Below are 14,915 nucleotides of genomic sequence, written 5' to 3' on the forward strand. Positions count from 1 at the left end.
AACCTCAAAGATATGTGGAAAAAAATTGAACAGTTCTCAGGATACATTTGTTTGTGGCACAGACACCATGCCTATTTATCAAGTTTGTAATGCTGCTTTTGCGTCCTCTCTATTTGTTCTCATTTAGGACTATCTATAAAGGCATTTGATTAAAATCTTGAGAAGACCACAATATTTAGCTGCAAATAGGGTTAAAAAAAACAAAGCGTAGGAGTGGGTTGGAGATGGCAAAGAGAAAAGGGACAATCTAGTCCAACCTGTTCTGCAGCATCACCCCTAGTACCTTATGGACACAGTATCAAACCCATAACCTTTGTCATCCGAAAGGATTCCAGTGATAAAGCTTCTGTATCTGTATTCAACTTGCTTTAATGGATACCTAAACTCTTATCTCTAGTATTGGTTACTTCCAATAGTTCACTAACTTCATGGCACAAATGTTTGTGGCATTTTTACACCTTTGCTAAAGAAAAGTTTCTTTTGCTCTGATAAATTTTATTCGTTTTTCTCTCTCCATTGCCCATAGAAGGCTCTTACAAGATTACTTTTTTTTTTTTTTTTTTTTTTTTTTTTGTGGAGGAATACTGCTCTAAAGGTGGCTTCTGTTTGCAGAAGACTGCTATGTTTAGATTCAAAATTTCTGTAACAGGTTACATAATACATATTTCCATAAATAAAAGCATGTGTTAACAGTACTGCACATACTCCTTGAAATTGTATTTAATACTTGCAAACAAACCATTTTGGGGCAAACTAGCGAGTCATCTTGCTCTCTATGAACTAAGCTATCTATAAACTATCCACAGCATATTTGCTTCACAATCTTTGAAAATTGTACTTAAAATCAGCATTGATCAAATCCCACCTGTTAGTGCAGAAGCTTTGGAAGCAGTGCAGGATTCAACCAAAGCCTGTTCTACGCAAAGGAAAGGCTGCTGCTGACTGCAGGACAGACACTAACAACACCAAACCTCAGATGCTTCCCAAGGGCTGGGGCACCCCGCAGTTTCACTGGCCCAGTTGTTCACTGCACTACTTACGTCAGTGGTAAAACCAATGTGTAGTCAAATTGCGCTGAGAGACCCACCATTGTCTGTCCGACTGTTATGTATGTCTTAACCTACTGGTAGCTCCAAAGTTAGGCCTCACAACAGGTATAAGAGTATCTACGCCAACGTGTCCAAAAGTATTAAAATAGAAATTAAGAGACGCGGTATAAAAGGTGAGTTACACACTAAGACCTTATTCCTCCCACAGGTACTGATTATGTGTTTAAAAAGCGAGAGTTAACAAACACCAGTTCTAAGCAACAAAAAATATACCTTTTCTCCACCATTGAGGAAAAAATATGCACAAAAGACACAGCTCAAAACAAGAAAATGAAAAAAAAAATCGTTAGAAAAGAGCTTACTACACAACTCCACAATTCCTAGAGGGCAGCTGCAGTTCTAAGACTACTCAGCTTAAGAAACAAAATGAAGGAAAGCAATAAAGAGAGGTAAGTATGAGTACAAAATGATACTGAAAATAATGATTTTAAAAAGAGCCCTAAGGCTCTAAAAAAAAAAAAAAAAAAAGAATACTAGAAGAGCTGGGGAGCTGAGTTTTTCCACTGTCTGGGGGGCGGCCTTCGGCCAGCCGCCCTCCCGGGGAGCCAACAGCCCCAGCCGCTCCCAGGGGTGGCGCGGCCCGTTCGACCCCGCAGCGGGCCCCAACGGGCCCCAACGGGCCCCAACGAGCCCCGACTGCAGCCCGCGCTCCGTTCCGCCCAGCGCGGCCCGGCCCGAGCGCAGCAGGGCACCGCCCACAGCGGCGCAGGCGCCCGGCGCCCTTCCCGACGGCCCCGCGCAGCCGTCCCCTTCCCGGCGGCCCCGGCGCGTCTCCCGCCAGCCCTGGTGGCGGCGCGCGGCACAATGATCCACGAGCTGCTGCTGGCGCTGAGTGGGTACCCGGGGGCCGCCTTCACCTGGAGCAAGCGCGGCGGCCTCCAGGTGCGGCCCAGCCTGGCCCGGCCCGGCCCGGCCCGCCTGCATGTCTGCCCAACCCGCCCTCACGTCCCTGCTCCGCCTCCTCTGTTGCAGGTGTCCCAGGAGCTGCCTTTCCTGCATCCCAGCGAGACCAGCGTCCTCAACAGGCTCTGCCGCCTCGGCACCGACTACATCCGCTTCGCCGAGTTCGTGGAGCAGTACACGGGGCACGTGCAGCAGCAGGTAGGGCCCAGTGCGGGGCCCGGCCCGGGGCAGCGAGCAGTGAAGGCTGTGCTGCGCTGCGCTCGTCCCTTGGACGGCACCTGTAGCAGCTGCTGCTCCCCGCGGGGCGGCTGCCAACCCCGCGGGAGGCTGGGCCCTTGAGCACGGTGACCCCGTCAGGGTCTGAAGAGGTTGGCACTCTTCACCAAAGCAGCACCAGCAGCAGCTGTACTTGCATGCTGCCCATGGGCCCTGCCCAGCATAGCAGGAGAGGATCCTTTAGATCAGTGCTCAGGAACTGATGTAGATTTTATTGTTTGGTTTCAGGACCACCATCTATCTCAACAAAGCCAGAGTGGATTACATGGGATTTATTTGCGAGCTTTCTGCACAGGTCTTGATTCAGTTCTGCAGCCTTATCGACAGGCCCTACTTGATCTTGAACAAGAGGTAAAGAGAGACTTGAAACAAGACATTCTCCTGCTGCTGGCAGATTGCAGAAACTTGTCATTTCTGAAGTTAATAAGCAGTGCTGCCTAAAGAAGTGACAGGATATTTTCCTTTCTTCTTTAGGGACAGCTTCCAAGTTATTCCTGTAAGGGATCATTTTAAATGACCTTTCAGCCTAAACAATAAGTCCCCTCTATATTCAATGAAGCGGATGTCCCATCTGCCTCAGAACCCAGTGCTATTTTGCACTACTGAGACTTCTCTTTTCATTAGTGACGATTCTCAGTAAAACAGCTGCCAGATTAGCAGCTGTTGCATCTTGGGTACTGTCCCTGTACAACAGTTTTGTCATAAACTATAGGCTAAAATGAGAGATGACCCCCCAAATCCACTAAAAGCTGTGATAATTAAAGGTAGAGGCTGTGCGGCCAAACCTCTCTTTTACTTACTGTATCCTTATGCTAGCTTTTATTAATTGTTTTGTTCTTACAGTTTCTGGCTGACCCTCATCTTTCCATCTCACATGTAAATTATTCATTGGATCAGGTATGCCATGGTGGTTAACAGGTACTGTTCTTTGGTTGCTTTTATTCTTTTGATCCACAATTTGCTCTTTGCATCTCTTGAGAAAATGTATGGGATAAGACAGGGCAATCTTTGTTTAAGCTCCTCTGAAACCTTCATCATGCTCAGAGGATTACTTGTGCTTTGACAGAAAGCTTGGGTCCTCCAGCTTTGACTCTTGCAAATTTCTCACTACTTTTATTTAGTGCTTTTATTTGGCCTGTGCTTAGTAACTTCATACATCTTAGTCCAGAGGAGTGGGAGGGAACGCATTCTTTCTAGAGATCTCCAAGCCACTGATCAGGAATAGTTCCTGTTTGTGAGGAGGTGTAATGATGTATTGATTAAGCTACTATACTCAGCTGACCCAAGCATAGTTTATATATTCCTCTTGCATAGCAATCTAATTCAACATTTTGCTCCTTATTCTATAGTTTCAGTTACTCTTCCCCTCTGTGATGGTTGTGGTGGAACAGATCAAGACTCAGAAGGTAAAGGGAAATTGCAGCTAGTTTCTCTTAACAAGATTCCTCTTGATCTGGTTTATCTGAAGTATTTTCTGTCCTTACCCCAGAACTTAATGTTAGGAAGGAAACTGACTTCAGTAATAAGTATGCCATTTCAAGTACTACTGTAAGTAATGAATGAATTTATTTTACAAATCCATTTTCACCAAATTTGACTTTTTGTTCTCTTTCATTGTTAATATGATCTTTGATGATTTGCCTTTTATAATTGCAATACATTTCATTAGTTACCATATATTACTGGTTGAAATTTCTCTTTTTACTCTGATTTCTCCCATCCTCTTGAAATAAAAAAGGCAGAAGCCAATGTTTTCAGAATCCAGATACAATTCCTATTTGCTAAGCAAGAGTTTTGTGAGAAACTTGGGTATAGAACTGCAGGTAGGCATTTTTCTTCACTACACAGAGTATGTTACATCTCCCTTTCTGTGGACATTACTGCTTGTAAGGGCGTTTCTTATTAGCTGAGTGTGCAGTATTTCAGAAGAAAAAGAATCAGTACCAGTCCAGATAATAGATCTACTTGGCCTAATTTTTATTTATTTATTTTTTAATGCAGATTCATGGATGCCAGATACTGGAGACTGTCCATAAGCACAGCTGTGGGGGGTTGCCTCCTGTTCGCAGTGCTCTTGAAAAGTATGTGGATGCCGTAACGATATTATTTCATTCTTAAGTAGCAAGTAGAGTTAACATCAAAGTATTTTACTTATGAAAGCAGGTGGTGTCTTTGAGCAGGACTGTCATGCAGGGAAAACTGTGKKTTTTTTTTTTTCTATAGAGTATAGAGGCGCCAATGCAAGCTTTCTCCATACAACGTAGGACTGTGAAGGTCCTCATAGACTTGTGAAGCGTCTCTTAGGGCTGAGTAAATTTTAGACCCCATAGAACGATTATGGTTTCTCTTCTTGCTGAGGTCCACCTGACAGTTAAGGATATGTCAGATCTACTAGTGTTTCCTGATTCCTCAGAGAGGTAGATTTGACTGAATGAATGTTATTAAGTTTTTATGTCCTTGGGGAGAAAGACTACTGCATCTTAAATGGTAATTTATGGTCAAGCTGAAATGGTAATTAAGTAGAAACAGCAGGACTGAGAAACCACTGCAAACATGTATTTCTGGTATGCTAGCAGGGCTCCCTAAAGAAGTGATACGTTCATAGGCTGTACTAGTTTGATCTTGCAGGTGATGTGTGTTTTTTCCCTGTAAGCACATTCCATAGTACCCTTTTAGCACTCACTGCATTAGCTGGCTGATTTACTGAACTTTCCAGAATGATGTATGTTGAGGTTACTATGTGCCCCATTCTCTCTTCCTCTTGACCTTAGGATTCTGGCTGTGTGTCATGGAGTTATGTATAAGCAGCTGTCTGCCTGGATGCTGCATGGATTGCTACTAGATCAACATGAGGAGTTCTTTATCAGACAAGGCCCATCCTCTGGCAATGTCCCTGGCCAGCCTGAAGATGATGATGATGACTTAGGAATTGGGGGATTAACAGGAAAACAGCTGCGGGAGCTGCAGGACCTGGTAAGACTGCATGTCATTGTTTGGCAACTTCTGATTCTTAGAGAACTAAAGAAATACTTTGTCTTCTGATTCAGTGAAAGCTGTGCTAGACTGGACATTCACCCTGGCAGGGTGACAGATCAATGGAATATTGCAACGGGTTGTAGCTAAGCATAAAAAAATAAGCTAAGCCATAAAGCTATGCACAGCTTGACAATTTTGGGGCAAAATGGCCTACTGATAGAATCTGTTTAGGTGCTGATGTCAAGCAATAATAGCAATTGAGCAGCTTCAGGATTTGCGGTGCTACGCCCACCCTGCTCTTGCCTGTCTTCCCACTCCTAACAGTCACTGCAGCAGTCTGCTCAACGTGGACACTCCTGGCAGCATCAGCAGTTGCAGGGGAAAGGGTGTGGGGAGCTTGAGTGTTGACTTCAGTGACATTTGGACTAGTTACCTTTCTTGCACAACTCATGATGCAGATTAGAGTGCAAACAGTATTAACTGGGCAATCCTGTTGACTTTTTCATTGGGGAAAAATGTATTATGGAAGTTAAGAGACTGCTAAGAACAGAGTGTGAACTTAAGCAAGGGAGCGACATGCCAGTATACTGGCCAAATGCATTAATTCTTCATGTAGATAGCATACCAGGAGAGTGTCTTGTGCAAAGCAGCTTTCAGAGTGGATAATGCTGTCAGTACTTTTGTCAGATAATAAATTAAGAACTCATCAGCTTGATGTGACAGAAGACTTGGTAGAATAAACTGATAAATAAAAAACTTTGGTATTTCATCACTTCAAAGTACCAGAGGTATTTTAAGAAATGAATTTTTAAGTTGCTAATATCAATGTATAAGCTCATATTGAACTCTAGTACTAAAATGAAGAATTCTGTAAGTAAAATTCTCAAAATTTGGTAGCATGGTAGTTTTGGATAATGGACCAATGAACTTAACTCTTCAATAAGAAAACAGGATTAAATTATCAGTATTGCCTCTCTGAAAGAAAATCTTTTCTGAGTTCTTTTTTTTTTTTAATTTATACATCAAGGAAATAGTTATTAACTTTATTTTGGAAAAACCTTTCACAAGAATCAACCAAGAAAGAGAGATACTTCCTAATTCATGTCAGGAAGCCTTTAGATCTTTAAACTAGTTGCTCACTAGCAGAGGTGTTTACATCTGGCCTGTACCACAAGTATTTTAGCAGTGTTCAAACACATGGAATGAAGGTACGAGAGGATTGGTTTTGGTACTGCTAATTAACATTGTTAAAGCAGCAAAAAAATAATGTGATGTAGTTGCAACAAAAACTTCTTTAGCTGGTATGGTATTTTCCTTTAGGAGAGCTAATTTGCCAGTATTTCATAAAAGCCTAGCTTTTCTGTTTTTTTCCTCCACTCCCTTCCTGATGAAAGCACCACTTTTCAGGGAGATTTGCTAGCATACCAAAACTGTAAAAAAGAACTGCAGAGTTACTGAATGATGCAAATGAGGTTTGCTACCTCTCCACTTATTTTTATTATTACATTTTGATGTTTTTTCTTTTTATATCTTTTTTGACTTTTTAAAAACTTTTTTAAATTTTGTGTTTCTTTTCCATGGGGGTCTCTGACAGCGCTTGATTGAGGAGGAGAACATGTTAGCTCCGTCTTTAAAACAGTTTTCTTTGCGAGTAGAAATGCTGCCATCGTATATTCCTGTGCGAGTTGCTGAGAAAATCCTCTTTGTGGGAGAATCTGTACAGATGTTTGAGAATCAAAATGTTAACCTGACCAGGAAAGGTAAGAAACTTCTTTCTTGTGGACTGTGCTCCTTTAAGAGTGACTGACAAGTATCTTCCTAAATGCTGCATTATGAATTCTTGTGCAGTCACTGACAGCCAGCTGATGTTCTTCAGAACTGCAGATGACTGTGACAGCTCAGACCAATGGTCTCAGTATTAGCCAGGCTTAGGTCTCTGACTAATCCTTAGGGAGGAGCAGGATGCATAAGTAATATTTTCTAAATACAGATTTCAAGTTTCCAGCAATAAATCACACTGTGATTTACTCTGGATAGGTAAAGCTATCACATAGGTCTGTTTTCAGTTTGCATCCTTGTCCCTGAGAGGTGCAGACAGACACAGGGGCACTTCCTGCCGAGTCTGTATTTAGAATAATGGTATTAGGATTAAAATGCATCCGTGAACATGAGTGATTCGGCACAAGGCAGTCCCAAAGATGGCTGAGGAAGACAAATGATTGAGATGGAGCCTGCAGACAGCAATGCAAAGGTAATTTCAGCTGATGCTGCTGTATCCTCTTAAGTTTACATATAGGTATAGGTATTGGGTATCTAATTCCCAAATAAAACCAACAGAGTAAGACTGCTGTAGAGTCTTTCTGTTGAGCTTGTCAATGTGAAAACTACTCAAATAACTCAAAATGCTAAATGCTTGACTAAATGTCAAGCGTGCCACTGCACAGAACTAATGACCAATTAAACTCTACTCTTTTTTTGCTCTTGGGGAAAGGGAGAAAATCAAAAACTCTGTCTTCTAAGTATCCAAGTAGCATGTAGCTCTAAGGAGAAAAAGAAAAGAAAAAAACCCACTAGTTTACTGGACAGAAATGTAGTTGTGGCTACAAAGATCTAGCACCAGTCATAGATGCAACAAAATGCTGTTGTTAGTGATAATTTACTTCCTTTTGTGGTGGGAGAGTGGAGGGAGGGATAGGATGGGATGCCTGTTTTCCACAGAATATAATACCAAGGCATTGCCCTGTCATGGTGTTTGCAATACTAATCTTGTAGCTACTCTGATGCTTCAAGTTCACATTTCTTTTGTCAGGTCTAAGATGCTGCTACCTGGACAGCCTGACTGCTCCACTGTGCTGGAACAGGGCTGCACATTAAATGGTATTCCTTGTTATTCTCCATAAATGCTTTTCTTCTTGCTGCATAGGCTCTATTCTAAAAAACCAGGAGGACACTTTTGCAGCAGAGCTACATCGACTCAAGCAACAACCACTTTTCAGTTTGGTGGACTTTGAATCTGTGGTTGACTGGATACGGAGCACTGTTGCTGAGGTAAGGATCCAAAGACAGCCAGACAGACCGAGAAGTTTCGATGTTTTGTAAATGGCCTGGAGAAGAAGGAGGCTCTTCAGATTTAATGTGTAAACAGGAGAGTGAAGGCTGCAGGCAGCATTCATGTTGTGTAGCTCAGAGCTTCATGGTACTTCAACTTGTAATATTGCAAAGACATTAAAAAATACTATCCATCCTCTATGGAGGAAAGAAGGGAATTAATATGTATTTATTATGTCACTTGTGTCACTTGTAACTACTTCAGAACTTTTTTATCTTTTCTTTTCTTTTTTCTTTTTTTTTTTTTTTAACATCACAGATACCCTCTTTCTAGACAAATTCTTTGCTTTGGCAAAGTCTTGTTTATTATTTGAAAAAAAAAAATCATGACTTGCCCGTGATGGTAGGGAAAGATTACAGAAGTGAAAAAAAGCTATGGTAGAGTTGATTTCATAGGAATTTGGATTTTTTTTTTTACTCAAGGGTCTTAATTGCTTATATAGATCAAGAATGTCCTAACTAATGCCATGGGATGCCTACACACAGGAGTTACTATCTGCATCTTGTGCTGTATATAAAACCTCTATAGATTCTTTTCTGTATGCATGTTGAGTATTTTAAGACAGCTATTGCTCTGTTTGAATGAATTTAATCAAATCTGAGGTTTGTTTTACATTTTTTTTTTCCTCCCTAGCATCTTTGGAAGTTGATGGTGGAAGAATCTGATTTACTAGGACAGCTGAAGGTAATGTAACTACTAGCTTGTTTTATCTAAAGAAGATGACAGCTTTTTGTTTGTTGTTGTTGGTTTTTTTTAATGTCTTTTTCCCATTAAATCATCTTAGGATCTGTATTTTCTTCTTTTAAGTAAAAATATTTTCATTTTCCAGATCTCAAAAATGAACATAAAGTGGTAGAACTTGTCAGAAACAAAGTTGGAGAGTTTATATGTGTGGCTTTGTGATGAAGCAAGGCAAAACAGATTTCTCGGGTGCAGCATGAAATTCAGAGCTTTCCAGATAGGTTTGCCAGGAAGTGGCAAAAGCTATCCAAGTAACAAAAAAAGATGCTATTAACTAGGTTGCATATAACTTTTTTTTTTACATGCAAAAACTTATGTACAAAAATTTATTTCCACAGATTATTAAAGATTTTTACCTTTTGGGAAGAGGTGAGCTGTTTCAGGCCTTCATTGACACTGCACAGCACATGTTAAAAACACCACCTACAGCTGTAACTGAACACGGTGAGTATTCCTTAGTCACACACCAAATTGTCATTACTCTGATATGGCAGGAAGTTGGCTAACCGTATTCAGTACAGAAGAGCTCCATCTTAGGCTTTAGGTATCTTCGTTATTCTTGAAAGAGCACCACTTAGAATCTTAGAATGACTTAGAATCTCTTACAGCATGGGTGAAAGCAACATCTTCCAGAAACTTTTACATGGCAGTTTTATCTCCATGTTTAAGACAGGAATTAAATAAAAATGTTGGAAATGGTGTATTAATGTTGTCTTGAATAGCCCAACATAAATAAGTAATGGGTGCAAAAATTATCATTAGCTGCAGCATCTGGAGTATTCTGACATCTGTGCTCTCTTCTTGTCAGATGTCAATGTTGCATTTCAGCAGTCTGCTCATAAAGTATTGTTAGATGATGACAATCTTCTCCCTCTGCTTCATCTGACCATTGAGTACCATGGAAAGGACCACAAAGGTATTTACTTGCTTTTTTATAGTGAGGTAAGAGTGGGGGAGAGATAATGGCCTAATTTTAAAATCTGTTCCTTTTCTAGAAGAAATATTAACTTGGTTCCCTTCACAGTCTTGTGCCTTGTTTGGCTCTTCTTTGTTCTTTCCTCTTTTCTTCCTTGACATGTTTGCCTTGACTGAAAGGAAGACTTATCAGCACCTTTTTTTTTTTTTTTTTTTTTTCTCCCCAAGATACTTCTCAGACTCGTGAAGGGCCTTCCCGAGAGTTATCACCACGTGAAGCGCCTACATCTGGATGGGCAGCTCTAGGCCTTTCTTACAAAGTTCAGTGGCCACTGCACATTCTATTTACTCCTGCTGTTTTGGAAAAGTAAGTACTGGGTAGGGTCATTGTCTATCTGCCCATCTGCTCACATTTCTTTGTTTTTCTTGTAGTGTAGTCTTTGTTACCCAAAACTAAACAAGGTATTTGAGATGCAGCCTCACTAGCCGCATCCACTTCCCTAGCTCCTTCCCTGGGCCTGCTGGCTGCACTGTTCCTTATACTAGCCAGAAGACTGTTAGCCTTCTTTGCCACCTGGGCACGCTACTGCCTCACGTAGAGCCGTCTGTCAACCAACACGTCCCGATCCTTTTCTGCCACGCAGCTCTCTAGCCGCTCTGTGGTTAGACTTTGTGCAGGTCTAGTGCAGGAAGCCTTGTTTGTCCTTTGGCCTTGTTGCACCTTATGAAGTTGCCCTTAACCCATCAATCCAGCCTGTCTAAATCCCTCTGCAGAGCATTCTTATCCTCAAGCAGATCAACTCTTCCTCCCAGCTTGGTGTCATCTGCAAACTTGCTGAGGGTGTACTCAATCCCCTCCATCCAGGTCATCGATAAATGTTATTAAGTAGGACTGGCCCCAACACTGACCCTCAGGGAACATCATTTGTGACCAGCTGCCAGCTGGATTTAACTTCATTCCCCACCACCGTCTGGGCCTGACCATCCAGGCAGTTTTTCACTTCAGGGAAGAGCACACCTGCCTAGACCATGAGCTGCCAGCTTGTCCAGGAATCATTTGCTCAGGGCTTTCACCTGGCCTCGCTTGGATGCTGGCAAGCAACCACCTCCTATTTCTTTTTCTAGTCTCACATTATTATTCTGTACCCAAGTAAAATACACATCCTCAACTTTTTGACTGTAGGTACAATGTCGTGTTCAAGTACCTGCTGAGTGTGCGTCGGGTTCAAGCTGAGCTACAACACTGCTGGGCTCTCCAGATGCAGCGCAAGCACTTGAAATCTAACAGAACGGATGCTATTAAGTGGCGTCTGAGGGACCACATGGCTTTTCTTGTGGACAATCTTCAGTATTATCTGCAGGTAATGAATTACAGACAAAGATAACTGCAACAGTCAATCAGGCTGGCAGAAATTCATGGCAGGAGCATTTAAGATAAAGAATTCAGAACATACGTCTATAACTCTTCCCAGAGTCAGTAATGCAGTTTATAAAGCTTTTGGATTTGTGAGGCAGCAGAGTTTTGAGTGCTGTTGGAAGTGAAGGAATTCTAGCTCTCGAGTGCTACTAAGCATTTGTGAGAAGCCAGAGTCCTTCCTGAAGCAGCGTCACTCTGTCTTCCTCCCCTGTCCCTTTAAGTGAGTTCCAGTTTTTGCCCAGTTAAAGGTTATTTTCTAGGAACTGCAAAAAGCCATAATCTCACACCTTGAAGTTAAAAGCAGATTCTTAAAATGTAACCATGAGCTACGAGTAGCATTATTTTGTGAGAATGACAAATCAATTTGACAGTAACCATAACATCTGAACTGAGGGGACCTAGTTTCCTAGGTTCTCCAATTAGGTTGAACTTCTGCAGCTTTGCCCGAGACTCTAGATAGCATCTCCCAGTGTAAAATTAACGGGTGACTACAATCAAATACCTTTGTGTTAGCTACCTACTTTCTTATTAGTTACTTTTAAAGGAAATGACTGTTTGCCCTTCTACTTGGGCATCAAAAATTGTTTCTTTTCCCTGTATTAGGTAGCATTCTTGTATATAGCTATCTAGTCAGGAGTCAAAGTGATGCTCAACTTATAAGGTAGGAATAGCTATAGGGAAGGTAAGTTTCTAACATGAAATGTCTAGAAGGGCTGAACTACTTCTGTCCTTTTAAAAAAAATATACTAAGACTTGTTGACATACTCCTCAGGTGGATGTACTGGAATCTCAGTTCTCACAGCTTCTGCAGCAGATAAACTCCACCCGAGATTTTGAAAGCATACGCTTGGCTCATGATCATTTCTTAAGCAATCTGTTGGCTCAGTCTTTCATCCTCCTAAAACCTGTAAGTAAATCTTGTTTTCACACTTCCAGATATTTTCCAGCTGCCCTGAGCTTATACACAGATTTGAAACAGGTGCAATAAACCACCTCTTCTGAGTATAAGTACAGAAGATCAGTTAACTTGCCTTGAGTAAGAGGGATGCTGTATTCCTGGCAGTTTTAAAATCAATTTTATGCTAGCCATCAATTAGTTGACCAATTTTTTAATCAACAYAAATTTGTTTTTCTCCCAGGCAATTTATATACTAACTAGCAAAAAGTTAGGAACTGGATTTTACTTGGAAATGTATTGGGTTAGTAAAAATTCCTTCATGTATACTTTGAGGATAACAGTTGGGATGCTTCAGGGGGTGCTCGAGTAGAGTTGTTTTAGTCAAAAGTATGTTAAATGATAGCTGTTAACTTTATTAAACATGCAGCCTCAAAAAAAAAAAAAAGACAATTAAGTGAGAAGGTTGGTAGGAAATCATGATCAGTGATATTCTGGGTCTTTTACATTCCATTATTTTGTTCGGTATATGAAGGTGTAGCATAAATGTGGCAAAGTACAAGCTTTACAGCTGGAACCTTCCAAGCATCCACTGTTTGTGTCTGCAAGCTATTTGAGCAGCTCTGGTAACACTCCTGACCACAAATTTATCAACTGGTCTCCCAAAACCACAAGTTTTGTGAACAGAGCAACTGAAACATTGAACCTTATCTCTGCAACTGTAGCCTGGTGGTTGGATAGGAAAATCAGTTCTCAAATTCTCTGCCTGTGTTGACAATTCGTCAGCTGATGCCAGTTCCTATTTCAGTTTTTCCTAGTTTTCTGTGTGAGATAGACTCTGCAGGATCTGGCCATTTAGCTATTCTTCCTTTTAAATGAAACTTGCAGAACATTAATCTCTCTAAAGTTTCTACTGCCCTTCAAAAAAAGTTGGGAGAGAGAAGGGGGGTGATGCAAGATGCAGCACAAGTGTTAGAAGTTCTGTCTTCCTAGAAAACTCTTGGAAATGCTACAGATGCTCCACCATCTTCCTCATGGTTGGAAAACATGACAGCAGCAACATCTTGACTATGAATGCTGCAATTTTTCTAATACTAGAAAAACTCCATTTGTTGACTACTACCTTTTTTATTTTCATGCAGGTTTTCCACTGCTTAAATGAAATTCTGGATCTCTGTCATAGCTTTTGTTCTCTGGTCAGTCAGAATCTGGGTCCATTAGATGAGCGCGGAGCTGCACAACTCAGCATTTTGGTCAAGGTGAATGTGTGAATGGACCTTTTCTCCCCCTATGCAATAACTGCCTAAGTTAATCTTGGTTTTAACAGCTGTAGTGAATTTAAACTCACATCAGACCTTCTGTATGAGTGCTTGCAATGATTTTAATGATTCTGCAGATCCTGGATAAAAATTCCACCTCTACAGGGGGCAGGAATGGGGTGAGATACACAGAAATTACTCAATTGGAATAAGAAAGGTTGCAGAGGCAGATATCAGCTTCATAGAATCATCACACTTGAAAAAGACCAAGTCCCACTGTAAAGCCATCACCATCCTGCCTAATAAATTACGTCCCTAAGTTTGTGCTTCTAGCTATCTTTCCACATATCTCACAAAATAATTATTGGGCCTGACAGCTTACCTTATAGAGCATCACTTTTCTTGCAGTGATTTTCTTCTTCAGGAATATTTAGGCAGGAAGCAATGAAAGATTTCCTGAGAGAGCCTAAAGCTGACCTCCTCTGCTTTATAGGGATTCAGTCGCCAGTCATCGCTTCTCTTCAAGATTCTCTCTAGTGTTCGCAACCATCAGATAAACTCTGACCTAGCTCAACTGCTGCTACGCTTGGATTATAACAAATACTACACCCAGGCTGGAGGAACCTTGGGCAGGTAGGAATATCTTGAGGGTTGCTTGTAGCAGAGTTACTTGAAACAAGAAACTATCAATGTGATTTTTTTATTGATTGTGTAGGCCAAAATTATTAGAAGCAAAATGCTAATACTACGGCAGAAGAGTAGCAAAACCACCATGACTTATTTTTAGTTTTCATATATTTTCTCCTCTTCAAGCTTGCTTTGGCATCAAGTTGAGCTACTTGGTAGTTAACAGTGGCTGCAGAAGCTGATGCGTGCTGGTACAGCAAGTGCCTTTTAACATAAAGTTAATAGTGTATTCTTCTCTTGCAGTTTTGGGGTTTGAGCACTAAGACCTCTTCTTCGTGTTGGGACTGATAGCGCTGTACTCTGAGGGAGTTTGCAAGAGCATGTGCTACTGTCTAACACTACCTAACTACCGTTTCAGATAGAAACATGAGACTGCCTAGTAATTTATGAAAAACTACTACATTTATTCCGAACAACTATGAACGTGCTTTCTACATCACTGTAAATACTTCTAAATACTTCCTGGGAGACAGTAGATAACTTCTTAAACATGTAAGGATGATGATATCTTTGCTCTTCACCTGGACTATAACCCTCTGCAAGTTGGAACATGGAATAAATGGTCTATTTTTGATTATGGTTCAAGTTCTGTCTGTATCTAAAAGTTTCACTTATACAATAAACTGAT

General features: G+C 41.1%; 1 protein-coding gene across 1 annotated transcript; it reads left to right on the forward strand.

Annotated features, from left to right (window-relative positions):
- The first annotated feature begins 1,897 nt into the window (after positions 1-1,897).
- Positions 1,898-14,801, forward strand: TUBGCP4 (tubulin gamma complex associated protein 4). Its single transcript, XM_026047290.1, has 18 exons — positions 1,898-1,991; positions 2,082-2,210; positions 2,517-2,639; positions 3,132-3,185; positions 3,638-3,694; positions 4,290-4,369; positions 5,060-5,261; positions 6,859-7,024; positions 8,188-8,312; positions 9,007-9,057; positions 9,453-9,558; positions 9,923-10,030; positions 10,258-10,396; positions 11,213-11,390; positions 12,219-12,353; positions 13,484-13,600; positions 14,094-14,233; positions 14,531-14,801. Exons 1-18 carry the CDS (start codon positions 1,914-1,916, stop codon positions 14,541-14,543), a joined length of 2,001 nt encoding a protein of 666 aa, XP_025903075.1. The 5' UTR covers positions 1,898-1,913; the 3' UTR covers positions 14,544-14,801.
- Positions 14,802-14,915: the final 114 nt, after the last annotated feature.

This window comes from Nothoprocta perdicaria, unplaced genomic scaffold, assembly GCF_003342845.1.
Source record: "Nothoprocta perdicaria isolate Ctin4 unplaced genomic scaffold, notPer1 scaffold_489, whole genome shotgun sequence".
NCBI classification, from domain to species: domain Eukaryota; kingdom Metazoa; phylum Chordata; class Aves; order Tinamiformes; family Tinamidae; genus Nothoprocta; species Nothoprocta perdicaria.